This window comes from Hyaena hyaena, unplaced genomic scaffold (assembly GCF_003009895.1).
Source record: "Hyaena hyaena isolate Hyena2069 unplaced genomic scaffold, ASM300989v1 scaffold_75, whole genome shotgun sequence".
Taxonomy (NCBI): Eukaryota; Metazoa; Chordata; class Mammalia; order Carnivora; family Hyaenidae; genus Hyaena; species Hyaena hyaena.
Window position 1 is genome coordinate 2,343,386 of NW_024080707.1, and position 12,924 is coordinate 2,356,309.

At 36.3% G+C, this 12,924-nt stretch overlaps 1 protein-coding gene across 2 annotated transcripts in view; it reads left to right on the top strand.

The window, feature by feature from the left end:
• Nucleotides 1–12,924, top strand: part of LEPR (leptin receptor) — a 74,601-nt gene that overhangs the window by 23,108 nt on the left and 38,569 nt on the right. For both annotated transcript variants that reach the window (XM_039233470.1, XM_039233471.1), the window contains 2 exons: nt 7,760–7,968; nt 12,523–12,668. In XM_039233470.1, the coding sequence (XP_039089401.1) occupies nt 7,760–7,968; nt 12,523–12,668 (355 nt within the window). The remainder of the gene's footprint in view (nt 1–7,759; nt 7,969–12,522; nt 12,669–12,924) is intronic.

The following is a 12,924-nucleotide window of genomic DNA, read 5'->3' on the forward strand; positions in this document are numbered from 1 at the left end:
TGAAGACTTCCATGGAAGGGAAAATCCATAAAGGTGGTTATTGTAAGAAGAGTTTTTAATCAAAATCCCCTTCTGCAGACATTAGAGTTCATGAGAGAAATCTTTCAAATGCTTCCATGTGTAAATAAGAATGGTTTTTAAAAGGAACTAAAACCTAATGTTTATAAGGGATTTAAAGCCCTATAAATATGTCCCTTAAGGGAAACCATTGTTTGAGCTCAGATATTAATGTTTGTTAGAGAATCCAAAGGAGAGAACTGCTTTAGACATTTTACCTTTGACTGGGAGAAAAAACCTTTTCTTCCTTTACTGTGTACTGCATTCACCAGCCACTGAGCTGAGTGTGAGGAACCATGTTGAACAACTCAGACACAGCCCTTGCCCTCCTGGAGCTAAGAGTAAAGACAAAGAGCGTAATAGTTTGAAAGTGTTGTGATGTAATAAACATAGGGACTTGTGAAAACATACAGGTACTAGAAGTTATCTGCCTGGATTACAACAGGGCAGAGAATGAACCAGGTAGAATGAAGAGCATTTATTTGCAAAGTCCCACAGTCACATCTGGACGTTGCGGACAAGAAAATTTAAGTATGGTTAGGTTATAAAGCTGGGGAATGGTGAGAAATTGAGGCGGATGAATAAATAAGGGTCATCCAAGGAGTTTTAGACTTTCGTGACTGCTAATACCTAGTTTACATTTTCTCTTTACTGTTACCCTGTCACCATTCTTGGTGATTTCCATTTTTATATGGATGATCTTCAATTTCTTAAAGGCTTTTCTTTCACTATTGTTTTTTCACCCAACCTAGCTCACCCATTCTTGTGGACCTACTCTAAGCCTTGTCATTACTGGTAAGCATGCTCTGTCTATAAGTTCAGTTTCAAGGATCCCACTCTTTGACCATCTCCCCCTCCTCCTCACCTTAAACTTATTCGTTCTATTATAATAATTAGGAATAATTAAATCTCAACCTCAGGAATAATTAATTCTCCATGTTTCTTGACTCTGTCCTGTGAGGGTCTTTTCATGAAAGGCTGCGGCCACGGAGTTTTCTCTGCATGCTTCCTGTCAGCACAAGTTTGGATGTCCAATGGCTTCATTTCATTTTGCACCCTTTCAGTCTGAGCTAGCAGTGTGTCTGCTACTGTGTTCTCTCACAAGACTTGCACAGCCTCCTGTGAATCTCACTGGGGTTCACCCCATTAGATCAAAGCCCACAGATCTCTTAGAGATAAGGCGTTCTTGGCCTTCTCTTTGATCTTTGCTTAGAAGCCATTCCTAATGTTGACATTTGTACCCTCTGGAGAGGCCAGGCATCTCACAGCCCTCAAGTCTTGGTTTCTTTTGTTTAACCACCCTTTACTCAATGTGTGTCTCTCCTTTTGTGGCAAGAGGAAGCCAAGAGGCACATTCAACACCTGCTTAGAAATCTCTTCCAGCAGATCACCCAGTTCAGTAGGTAGACTCTGTGCTTCCCATGTAACTGCGGATGTGGGACTTAGCTCTCTGCCTTTACATGGCATTCTCTTTCCTCCAGTTTCCAGTGTGTGTTCCTCACTTCCTTTTGTGCCCTCACTGGCACTGTCCTCAAACTCCACATTTCCACTCACAGTCTATTCAAGATAATTTAGGCTTTCTTTATCATACTTCTCCAGATTTTTCTAGCCTCTGTCCATTACCTGGTTCTAAAACCACTCCCACATTTTTAAAAACGTTTATTATTTATTTGAGAGAGAGAGACAGACAGACAGACAGACAGAGAGAAGCATGAGTTGGGGGTGGGGGGCAGAAAATGAGGGAGAGAGAATCCCAAGCAGCTCTGTCCTGTCACTACAGAGCCCAACATGGGACTCGAACTCATGAGCCATAAGATCATGACCTGAGCCAAAATCAAGAGTCAGATGCTTAACCAGTTGAGCCACCCAGGCGCCACTTATGGATTCTCATTTTATTTTATGAACTTTAATCAGTTACTATCATTTTTTATATTATTGCTCAAATTGCCCCATATTTGGCCATTGGGAATTTATTGATGCTGGCCCCTGTGTCCTTTTGATGTGTCCCATTTTTTTTTTTTTGAGGACTTCCTTACTCTTTAGTTCTACAAGATGTTTCAGATTGATTTTATACTTTTATTGCTATAACACTGGAGTCAGCCATTTTTCCAAGGAGTCTTGATTCCTTTTTATTGGAGAATGGTATTTATAAAGTAGTATCTGGGAGCTAGGTGCTCATTGTTACTTAAGTGGCATTGTTTCTGGGCCTTCTCAGCTACAGAACTAGTTACATGTATGCATGTACACAATATATACAAGGTTTATATATAATATGCACAAATCTATATTCCTATATCTCTGTATATACAAATATTAAGAGTAGGTATTCATACTAACATCTCCCGTTTTATTATTTTTTTAAAGTTTGTTTGCTTATTTATTTAGAGAATGGGGGTGTATTTATTTATTTATTTAGAGAGTGGGAGTGTATCAGCGAGAGAGGGGCAGAGAGAGAGAGAAAGAAAGAGAGAATCCCAAGCAGGCTTTGCACCTTCAGCATAGAGCTGGATGTGGGGCTTGAACTCATGAATTGTGAGATCATGATTTGAGCCAAAACCAAGAGTTGGACACTTAACTGACAGAGCCACCCAGGAGTCCCTAACACCTTCCATTTTAGTCTAAACCCGTTGGATCCATTCTAGCCTTCCTTTTTTCTTTTTTCCTTCCCTTCCCTTCCCTTCCCTCCCCTCTCTCTTCCCTCTCCCTTCGCTCTCCCTTCCCTCACCTTCTTTCTTCTCTTTTTTCCAGTAAGAAACCTGGCTTCCCTTTCCCACAATATATAACCCATATGCTCAGTTGTAGAATACATGTAGCTTTGGAATTGCTAAGCTATACCACTGTGAAAAACAAGCATACTAACTAGAGTACAGCATTTGTTTACACTCATTTTGCCTTTGCTAAGGTTAAAGGTTACGAGGTCAAAATACTATGATCCAAAGTTAATTAGGATATCTCTTCCCTTCCACCCACATGGTTGTATTGTTAACTTGATATACATTAAGGTTCATTTGTTGTTTTTTATTTTGCCTTCTTCTTTTTCTTTTTTCTTGCTCCCTTTCATCTTTGTTGATTTTATTTGTTTGACACTATCTTACATTTGAAGAGCACTTTCTGTTTTACAAAGTGTTTCTTAAATTTGTTTCCTTGAATAGATTTATCTAGGCCATTACCTCTCACTTGGAGCTAATTCACAAGATAAGGAGTGGAGCCAGTAATTTGCATTTCTGTCAAGTTCCAGGGGATGCTGGTGCTACTGGTTTGGGACTAAACTTTGAGAACCACTAATCTATGACTTATTGAAAACAGATTCTTTAGCCCCCAGACCTACCGAATTCTTCATGGAGGGCCTAGGAATCTAGTTTTAACAAGGCTCTAGGTGATTATGATGATAAGACCAGTAGGGACACTAACGTGGTCTTTGAAATTTTGGGGATTGGCAAAGTAGATATTTTGGGTAACATTTGTAGATTTGGGTAAAATTTATATGGATTTAAAGTGACTTATTCATATGATATATTAAACTAATACTGTTTTAAACAATTCCGATGTATTGATTTGTCTACTGTGATTTGCTCTCAGTTTATGTCACAGGAACTTGGGTGGCACCCATTTGATGTTATTCCTCTAGTAACGTAGTGTAGATCATTGCTTAGAGTTTTACTATATTCATAGAAAAATGATTCTGGGAACAAATAATTTGACCAAAGTTCAGCAGACAGAATGTGCTCTCTGTAAACCACTGTGGCTACCAAAAATGAAATTTCAGTACTAAATATTTATATCTAACTTCTGAGTAGAAAAATTGCCCAAGTGATGAAATTTGCAAAGAAGCCAAATGTAGAATTTAAGAAAAAATAATTTTTTTTACTATTTTTACTTTTAAGTAAAGTTTACTCACATATAGAAATAAATACTCACATATTAAATAAATAGTAGCACTGAATTTATGTGTATATTGGCAAGATAAAAGATATTTTGCTGCATAAAAATTTTTCAGGGATTTCAGAAATTATTAAGTTTTGGTTATTTTAAGCCAGTGTATCTCTTTCTTATTTTAAAATTTGATTATAATTTAATTCTTATACATTAAAATTATCAAAATTTAGAATGTTGTTTGATGTTCACAAATACTTAAAACTTCTTTTGGAAGATAAAAGAAATTCTTATGCTGACTTAAGTAACAAGGCTCATGTATTCCAGGTTTCACACAAACTTTGAAAAACTTATGCTTTCATACACATGAGAAATATCTAATGTTTCCCTCAAGGAAAAAGTAATTTAAAATAATTCTCTAATTCTTTAAAGTTCTGATATATAGAAATATTCAGATAATTCAGATTAAAATGATTTTATAGTTGTGGCTACATTCTTTAGGAATCCCCTAAATAAAATGACAACAGTGAAATTTCTCTTGTGATAATAAGATATCTTGAGCATAATGAAACGAGCAGTGAACATGGAAGCATAAGGCTTCAGATGAGTTTCAGGTCTGTTTTGTCTCTGAGCCTCAGTGTCTTACAAAGTAGGTGATATTAGTTCTCTCTAAGGTGGTTTGAAAAATTGAGTTAGATAGTGATCTTCAGGGTGTTTTGTGTCAGTTGTAAATATGCTATATAATGAAATTTGATGATATATTTAATGTGGATTCTTTATTTTTGTGTCCTTTGCCTATCAAGTACCCAGCAGGAAGGAGTACAAAATGTTTTTGGCCAATTGCTGGGATTGAAAAATGTTTCCTTTAAGGGCTAGAAAGCAAATATTAAAAAAAAAATGTTTTTTAAATGAGAGAGAGAGAGACAGAGTGTGAATGGGGAAGGAACAGAGAAAGAGGGAGGCATAGAATCTGAAACAGCCTCCAGGCTTTGAGCTGTCAGCACAGAGCCCAATGTGGTACTGGAACTCACAGACCATGAGGTCATGACCTGAGCCAAAGTTGGACACTTAACTGACTGAGCCACCCAGGTGCCTGCAGATAGCAAATATTTTAGACTTCGTGGGCCATACTATCTCTTTCACAACCTTGTAGACATAGTTAATACATAAAATGAATAAACTTGAGAATGTTTATGGACACTGAAATTTGAATTTTATGCTATTTCCTTGTATCACAGGACATTCTTCCTCTTAGTCTTTTTTTAATCCTTTGAAAATGTAAGAAACGACTCTCAGCTCACAGCTGTACAAAAAACAGGTTTATTTGGCTGGTAGGCTCTAGTTTTTTCACCCCTGTGTAGTCCATTTTGAGAATTAGTTTTAGATTGATTTTTAGAGTTTCATGATGGGATTATCTATTGGAATAGCTTGGGAAATTTCCAAATGGAGATACTTTTTAAAAAAATAATTACTAAAATAAACATATATTACATATAGTCATTATTATGAATATATACTATATATTATATTTTCTTTGTGTATATTGAAATTACAAAGAAATTGAAAATGAGATTAAAAGAACACACAGCACTGGAGTGATAGAGAAATCAGATGGTTTAATCTAGTTGGTGATCAGCCTGATTCTACAAATATCCATTCATTCTTTTTAGGAAAAAATTTGGCATTGGCAAGACCATCTAAAGTAAGATAGCACAACTAACTTTTCTTTTTGTCTTAAAAAAGGAAAATATCACTAGAATTTTCTATCTTTAAGAAGTTTTAGTGAAAACTATATCTTGTTTTCTGTGTAGTTCTATTTTTGCCATAAAATTTGGGAATTCTGCAATCAAAGCATACAAACCTGTAAACATATTTCTGACATAAAATATCACAATTTATTCAACTTGTACCATACCCTTTTGATAAAAGCCTTTATTTTAATATTTGAAAAACACCTAAGAGGCATAGTGTGATGTTTTTTAAAAATGGCATTCGTTGGCTTTGTTTAAAGCTTTAGGTAAAATTGAAAGTGCTGAATCATTCCAACTACAATTCAAAATGGTATCTTTTAGAATATAGCACTTTAAAGTTTTCAAAACTCCTTTTATGTAATCCTTTTGAACACTTACAACAGCCTCGTAAAGGTGGGTGGTGCAGGCATTTTTCTTGGTTTTACTGATTGTGGAAACCACGGCTCACAAAAGAGAACTCCCTGATTATGGCTCATAAAGCAAAGAGAAGGACTTGATTTTAGGTCTCAGTTTAATTTAGTGTGCTTCCCACAATGAGATTATCCCTTACACAGCGCCCAATAGACTCCTTTGCACCTTAAAAGGCCTGTAAATGTTTCTTGATTGATTTCTTTGAGGAGTAAAATAATACTAAAGTCTATCTCAGGAAACTTGAAAATCTATCATAATTCACAGCATTTAATACTAGGGGTATATGTATGAAAGAGTCGGGTCCATTTCTTTCATGTTGTGTTTACATCTGAATTCTGAGGCATGTGCTAGTTAGAGTTTCTAAAGCATTGCTTTTCCCACACTGAATTTAGTACTTCTAGCTTTGACCTCCAAAAGGGCTATACAATGTCTGAAGGCAGTGATCATGTCTAAATATTAATACTCTCTCCTCATTCCCAAGTTTTTTTTAACCCTTTTTTTAAAGTTTATTTTCAGAGACAGAGAGACAGACGAGAGTGAGAGCGGGGAGGGGCAAAGGGAGAAGAGGAGAGAGAGAATCCCCAGCAGGCTCCATACTGCCCATGTGGAGCCCAGTGTGAGACTTGACCCCACGAACCATGTATCATGACCTGAACCAACACCAACGGTCTGATGCTTAACCAACTGAGCTATCCAGGTGCCCCTAAAATTATTGAGTTTTGAGAGCTCTTTGTATCTTTTGAAGATAAATCCTTTATCAGACAGATGGTTGGGAAATGTATTCTCTCAGCCTGCAGCTTGTCTTTTTGTTGTTTCATAGTGTCTTTTCTTTCAAAGAAGAGTTTTCAATCTTGAGAAGAGTCCAGCCTAAGAATTTCTTCTTTTACGGATCGTGCTTTTGGTGTTGCATCTAAGGACAAGTTACCTTATCCAACATCACAAATTTTTGTTCCTATGTTCTCTTCTAGACATTTTATAGCTTTAGATTTTATATTTGAATTGATGACCCATTTTGAATTAATTTTTGAACCTGGTGTGAGTATGGATTGAAATCAGTTTTGTTTTGCATGTAAATATGGCATTGTTCAGTACCCTTTCTTCACAGAAAGGGTTCATGACAGTGTTCATGACAGCTGTGAATGCTGCTTTTGCACCTCTTGTAGAAAGCTGGTTCCACATAGGTCTTGGTGTCCTTTCTGTTCCATGCATCTATTTTTCTCTATATTAATACTCTATTGGCTTGATTATTGTGGTTCCATACCTATAACTTCTTGTTTTATTGTTTTAGTGGTTGCTTTAGGATTTGTAATACTGGTTTTTAACTCATTACAGTATAACTGATGTACCTCCAAGGAATACTATACCACTTCACATATAGTATGAGAACATTACAACTGCATATTTACATTATGTCCCTCACTCCCAATCTTGGAACCAGTGTCATACATTTTACTTCTATCTGTGTCAGCCAGGTGTCCCTGTGCTGATATTATTTCTAATGGTTAACCTGCTTTAACTCTTATCTTTGTATCTCCCTGACATAATGTGTCCTTTTATCCCCCAGATGCCATTTAAGCTGGATGCGCAGAAGTTTTTGTCATACATTTTAAACAAATCCAGTATATGCCACATCTACACTAACATTTAGCTCTTTTTTATTCACACAGGCCTCAAGTGTCAGAAGAGTCACCTCCGGTCCCCCAGAAAGGCAGTTTTCTGACTGTTCAGTGTAACTGCAGTGTTCATGACAGCTGTGAATGCCATGTGCCTGTGCCCACAGCCAAACTCAACCACACTCTTCTTATGTATTTGAAAATCACATCTGGTGGAGTAATTTTTCAATCACCTCTAATATCAGTTCAACCCATAAATGTTGGTAAGTTGTGCATAAAAGAGATAATAGATCTAAAGATCAATCACACAAACAGGTTAAAAATTGCTCAACAAACATTTTTTTCAATAGCTTATCTTGCTTTGACCAGCGCTGTAAGGATGGTAAATGTGGTATGGAGTATTAAGAGTAGCTTCTAGAATGTTTTAACCGCAGTATAAGTATCTTTGCAATTGTTAATTTAAATTCTTACTTAAAAACAGTTTTTCTTTAAATCCTGGATCTTTGCAATGGATATGTATCATTTGGTTATTCTTGTTTTCACTTATCAGATAACAATTTCCAAAGATAATCAGAAGATTGTTTTTTACCTGGATTTATTTCTTCAATAAATATTTCTCAGAGACTCCTGTGTGTCAGCCAGTGATCTAGGAGCTGGGGAAACAATGGTGAATGAGACAAAGTTCCTGCCTCATAGACCAGAGACAATATTAGGCAGAGAGGGAAAATAAAAAAGTAAACAACTAAATAATTTGCTGTACAATCTGATTATAAGAAAAACTCCAATAATAGGTTGTGCCCCAGATTTTTAGTGCAAAGATTCCCAGAGTTTCTTTTGATCCACTTGAACATATAATTACAAATGTGAATAAGATAGGCAAGTATTCACTTAATGTATTCATTAACTCAGTTTTGTGCCTGTATGTATATTATATATAATATGTAATATAACAGTGTTACTGTTTTCTACTTATATTTCTTGAAGCCATCATATACAAACTTCTTACATGCATCATTGCATCATTGGTTTTGACAACACAGGAGCCACTTTTCCAGGCATCTCACACTGTTTTTCACATAGCCTTACCTTCACTTCCTTTTAAGTTACTGAGCATACCACCTGCATATGCAGATTTGCATATGACATATGAATCTGCATATGACATCATATTTTAACATTACGACTTTCAAATAATTTGTCTTTTGGGGATATATTTGTGGTCTCTAAAACATAAATCCAATGACATCTGAGCAATAACATCATGAAATTACACCACAGGAAGAAAATATACATAATATTTATAAAATACCATTATGTTCTCTTTTTAAAGCGATTTCTCTCAGGTGATTTTTAGAAGCACTTGGAGCCACAATTGAATTGCATATTTAAAAAAGTAAAGTAGTTAAGAGAAAGTGCTATGATAGATTTTATAAGAAATTTTAAAAGAATTTTATCTTTTTTCAGTAATGATTTTTTAGAAAAAAAATCTTTCCTTATGCGTGGGCATATATGATAATGTTCCAAAATTTTAAGTTCCATAAAAGACGTAAAGGATGGAGATTGTTAGCTGTAGGGACTATTATTTTAGCTATGGAGGTCAAAGAAGATCTATTTTAGGAGATGGCAGTTGGGCTAAATGAAAAGGAAAGGACTATGCAAAAATCCAGAGCAAAAGGTGCTTCATGCAGGAAAAATAGCACCCATGAAACCTCTGAGATGGAATGAGCTTGGCAGTTGGAGGAACCAAAGAAAAGGCCTCTATGCTTGGAGTGAATGAGGTAGGGGAATATTTGGAGATGTGGTCAGAGAGTTATTGGGTTTAGGTCATATCATAGGCCCGAGTTACAGAGTTGGATTTTATCCTAACTGCACAGAAGCTCTTGAACCAGGAAAGTGATATGGGCAGGTGTGTGTGTCTGTGTACATGTTTAAAATTTACTCTGCATGTAGAGAAGAAGGTTGATGGAAAAAAGAGGAAAGATAGTTGCAAGAGTGGAATCAGAGGGCTCAGAAAGGAGGTTCTTGGAATGATCTAGTTGATGTAGGAACGTAGCAGTGGAGAAGAAAGAAATGGTCATAGTTGAGATTTATTGGGGAGATGGTGCTATCTGAAACGTCTAGTGGATTTCGTGTTGAATATGAAGGAAAGAGAAGAGCCAAGGATAACACTCAGGCTAGAACCAGAGCATGCCAGTGAATAGCGGTACCATGTACTGGGATGGGGAGATTTGGGGAGGATCAGGTATGTGACACATTAAGTTTGAGATGCTTATAGATACCCAAGAGATGCTGAATAGGTATTCGGACATATGATCCTAGAGTTGAAGGTAGAGATATATATGGAGTATTTGGTGTAGAGATGTTTATGGGATTGCATAAGATTAGCCACTTAGAGTTCAGTGAGGAAAAAACTGAGGCAGTCATAGAGAAAAGAAAGTAAAAGAACATAGTGGCCTGGAAGCCATGTAGGAACAGTGAGCAGATATGTGGAATGCCACTGAGAGGTGGAGTGAAATGGATCATACAACTGATACTGGATTTGGAAAAGCGTGGTGACCTTGATAACAGCGGCTTCAGTGCATTGGTGAGGAGGAAGACCTGATCAGAGTAGGTTGGCTAGGAAGACGGGACACCAAGTGGGCAGAGGGAGTAGTGCCAATGTTTTCCAGGAATATTGCTGTGGAAAGAAGCAGGTAGGTGGCGGTATATCTAAGTCTGGGGACATAGGTGGTCCAGGGAAAGATTTATTTTTAGATTTCTAGTATCATGGCATGTATGTATACAGGCAGGAAATGTACAATAGTTTATAATTTTATGATTTCTGTTTGATGTCTTTGTTTTCTTTTTGGTCATGAGAACTGTGAATTTCACCTTTTGATTTTACTTTTATTTTTTTATTTTTTTAATGTTTTGTTTATTTCTGTGAGAGAGAGAGAGAGAGAGAGAGATGCAGCATAAACAGGGACGGTCAGAGAGAGAGGGAGATACAGAATCCGAAGCAGGCTCCAGGCTCTGAGCTATCTGTCAGCACAGAGTCTGACTTGGAGCTTGAACCCACGAACTGTGATATCATGACCTGAGCTGAAGTCAGATGCTTAACCAACTGAGCCACCCATGTGCCCCTCACCTATTGTTTTTAGACTTTAATATTTATCTGTCCTTACTTTAAAGTAACTAAAATTTGTAATATGTCACATAAAGTAAAAACTTCATTAATTTTGACTCAAAGAAAAGAGAAAAAACGATGTCCAAATTCTTAGAAATACAGTATGTTAAAAATAGTAACATGCCATTTTAGTTCTTGAAAATAAAATGCAAATCAGTAAGTGTTTCAATGTAATGATTATTTCTGTGTACGTGAGTAAGTCTGCTAGTTAAAATCTTGGAAACACAGAGATGTATAAAAAGGAGAAATTCATCATGTATTTCCTATCACTTTGGCATTTTTTCTAATTTTAATACATATTTATGAATATTGTTTTGTTAATTTCGACAAATCAGGAACCCAAGTATAGATGTTGTTTAATAAACTTTTTTTAAAGTTTATTTTTACTTATTTTGAGAGGGAGAGAGAGCAAACGGAAGGGGCAGAGAGAGAGGGAGAAAGAATAATAAGCAGGCTCTACACTGTCAGTGTAGAGCCCGATGGCAGGGCTTGACCTCATAAACTGTGAGATCATGACCTGAGCTGAAGTCAAGAGTCAGACACTTAACTGACTGAGCCCCCCAGGCACCCCCAATAAATGTTTAATACTAATAATATTAAACATTTTCAATATTCTTTTCCAATATCATTTTTAATGGCTATATAGAGTCCCTTCTAGGGATAAGCCATTATTTCTTTAATCAAACCTTTATTGTAAGATGTGTATATTCTTTCTACAAATAATTTAAAGGTTATTTGCTTTTAATATTTTTCTTTTTACTATTTATTTGTTTTTGAGAGAGAGAACATACATGCAAGGAGCAGAGAGAGGGGGAGACAGAGGTTCTGAAGCTGTCAGCACGGAGTCTGATGCAGGACTAGAACTCATTAATTGTGAGATCATGACCTGAGCTGAAGTCATAGTTAACTGAGTGAGCCATCCAGGTGCCTCAAGGTTATGTGTGTTTAAAATTACACACACACACAAACACACACATACACACACACACAATCTATACACAAATGCATATTCATATATAAACACATCAACTCAATATGAACTCATTATGAACTCATGAACTCAAATCATTTACCAAGTTAAATACATTGTTAGGCTATTTCTGGTGACAAGTCAGGGCCTGCTAATGCTATGCTTATTGCATGCTGTATGTTATTTACATAGGTGCATCTAGATTATTGTATTTCAGAGTTAATAGATTTGCTGAATTTTGCATGCATATTTGTGTGAAGTTTTGCATGCAAACTCTGTATGCATTTTCCAAGTAGTTCTCTGCAAAATGCTGTTTTTTTTTGTCACCCACTGTTTTAGTGGTTGGGAGTGTGGTAGGGAGTAGCTTCAAAGAAGTTTGGGGAATGCCAGTTTAAATAAAGTTAACAGACTTTTTAACAGCAGGAATTCACAGTTATCAAAACAATCTCATTTGCTGATTTACAGTTTTTGCCATTTAGGGAGAAGGAAAGGAAGATGCATGGATTGTTATGGAAAGATACAAGGAATAGATCTAATATTTTTGGTTCTGTAATTAGCCTTTACTTAAGGTTACCTTTTAAGAAGTTAAAAGATTGGGATATGCTAAAAAATCATTTTGACTTAATTTTATGATTATCATGAAAATTGCTTGATTTCAAAATGTTCTCTTTTTTCCTTAAGTGAAGCCTGATCCACCATTAGGTTTACACATGGAAATCACAGACACTGGCAACTTAAGGATTTCTTGGTCCAGCCCAACATTGATACCATTTCAACTTCAATATCAAGTGAAATACTCAGAGAATTCTTCAACAAATATGAGAAAAGTAAGTATATTTTAAAACATTTTTAAATGTTTATTTATTTATTTTGAGAGATAGAGACAGCCCTAGTGTGGGAGGGGCAGAGAGAGAGGGAGAGAAAGACACAGAGCCCGATGTGGGGCTTGAACTCATGAAACTCTGAGATCATGCCCTGAGCCACGATGTCCTGAGCCAAGATCAAGAGTCTGACGCTTAATGGAGGCAGCCACTCAGGTGCCCCAGTAAGTATATTCTAGTAAACAAAATGGTACATTGAGAA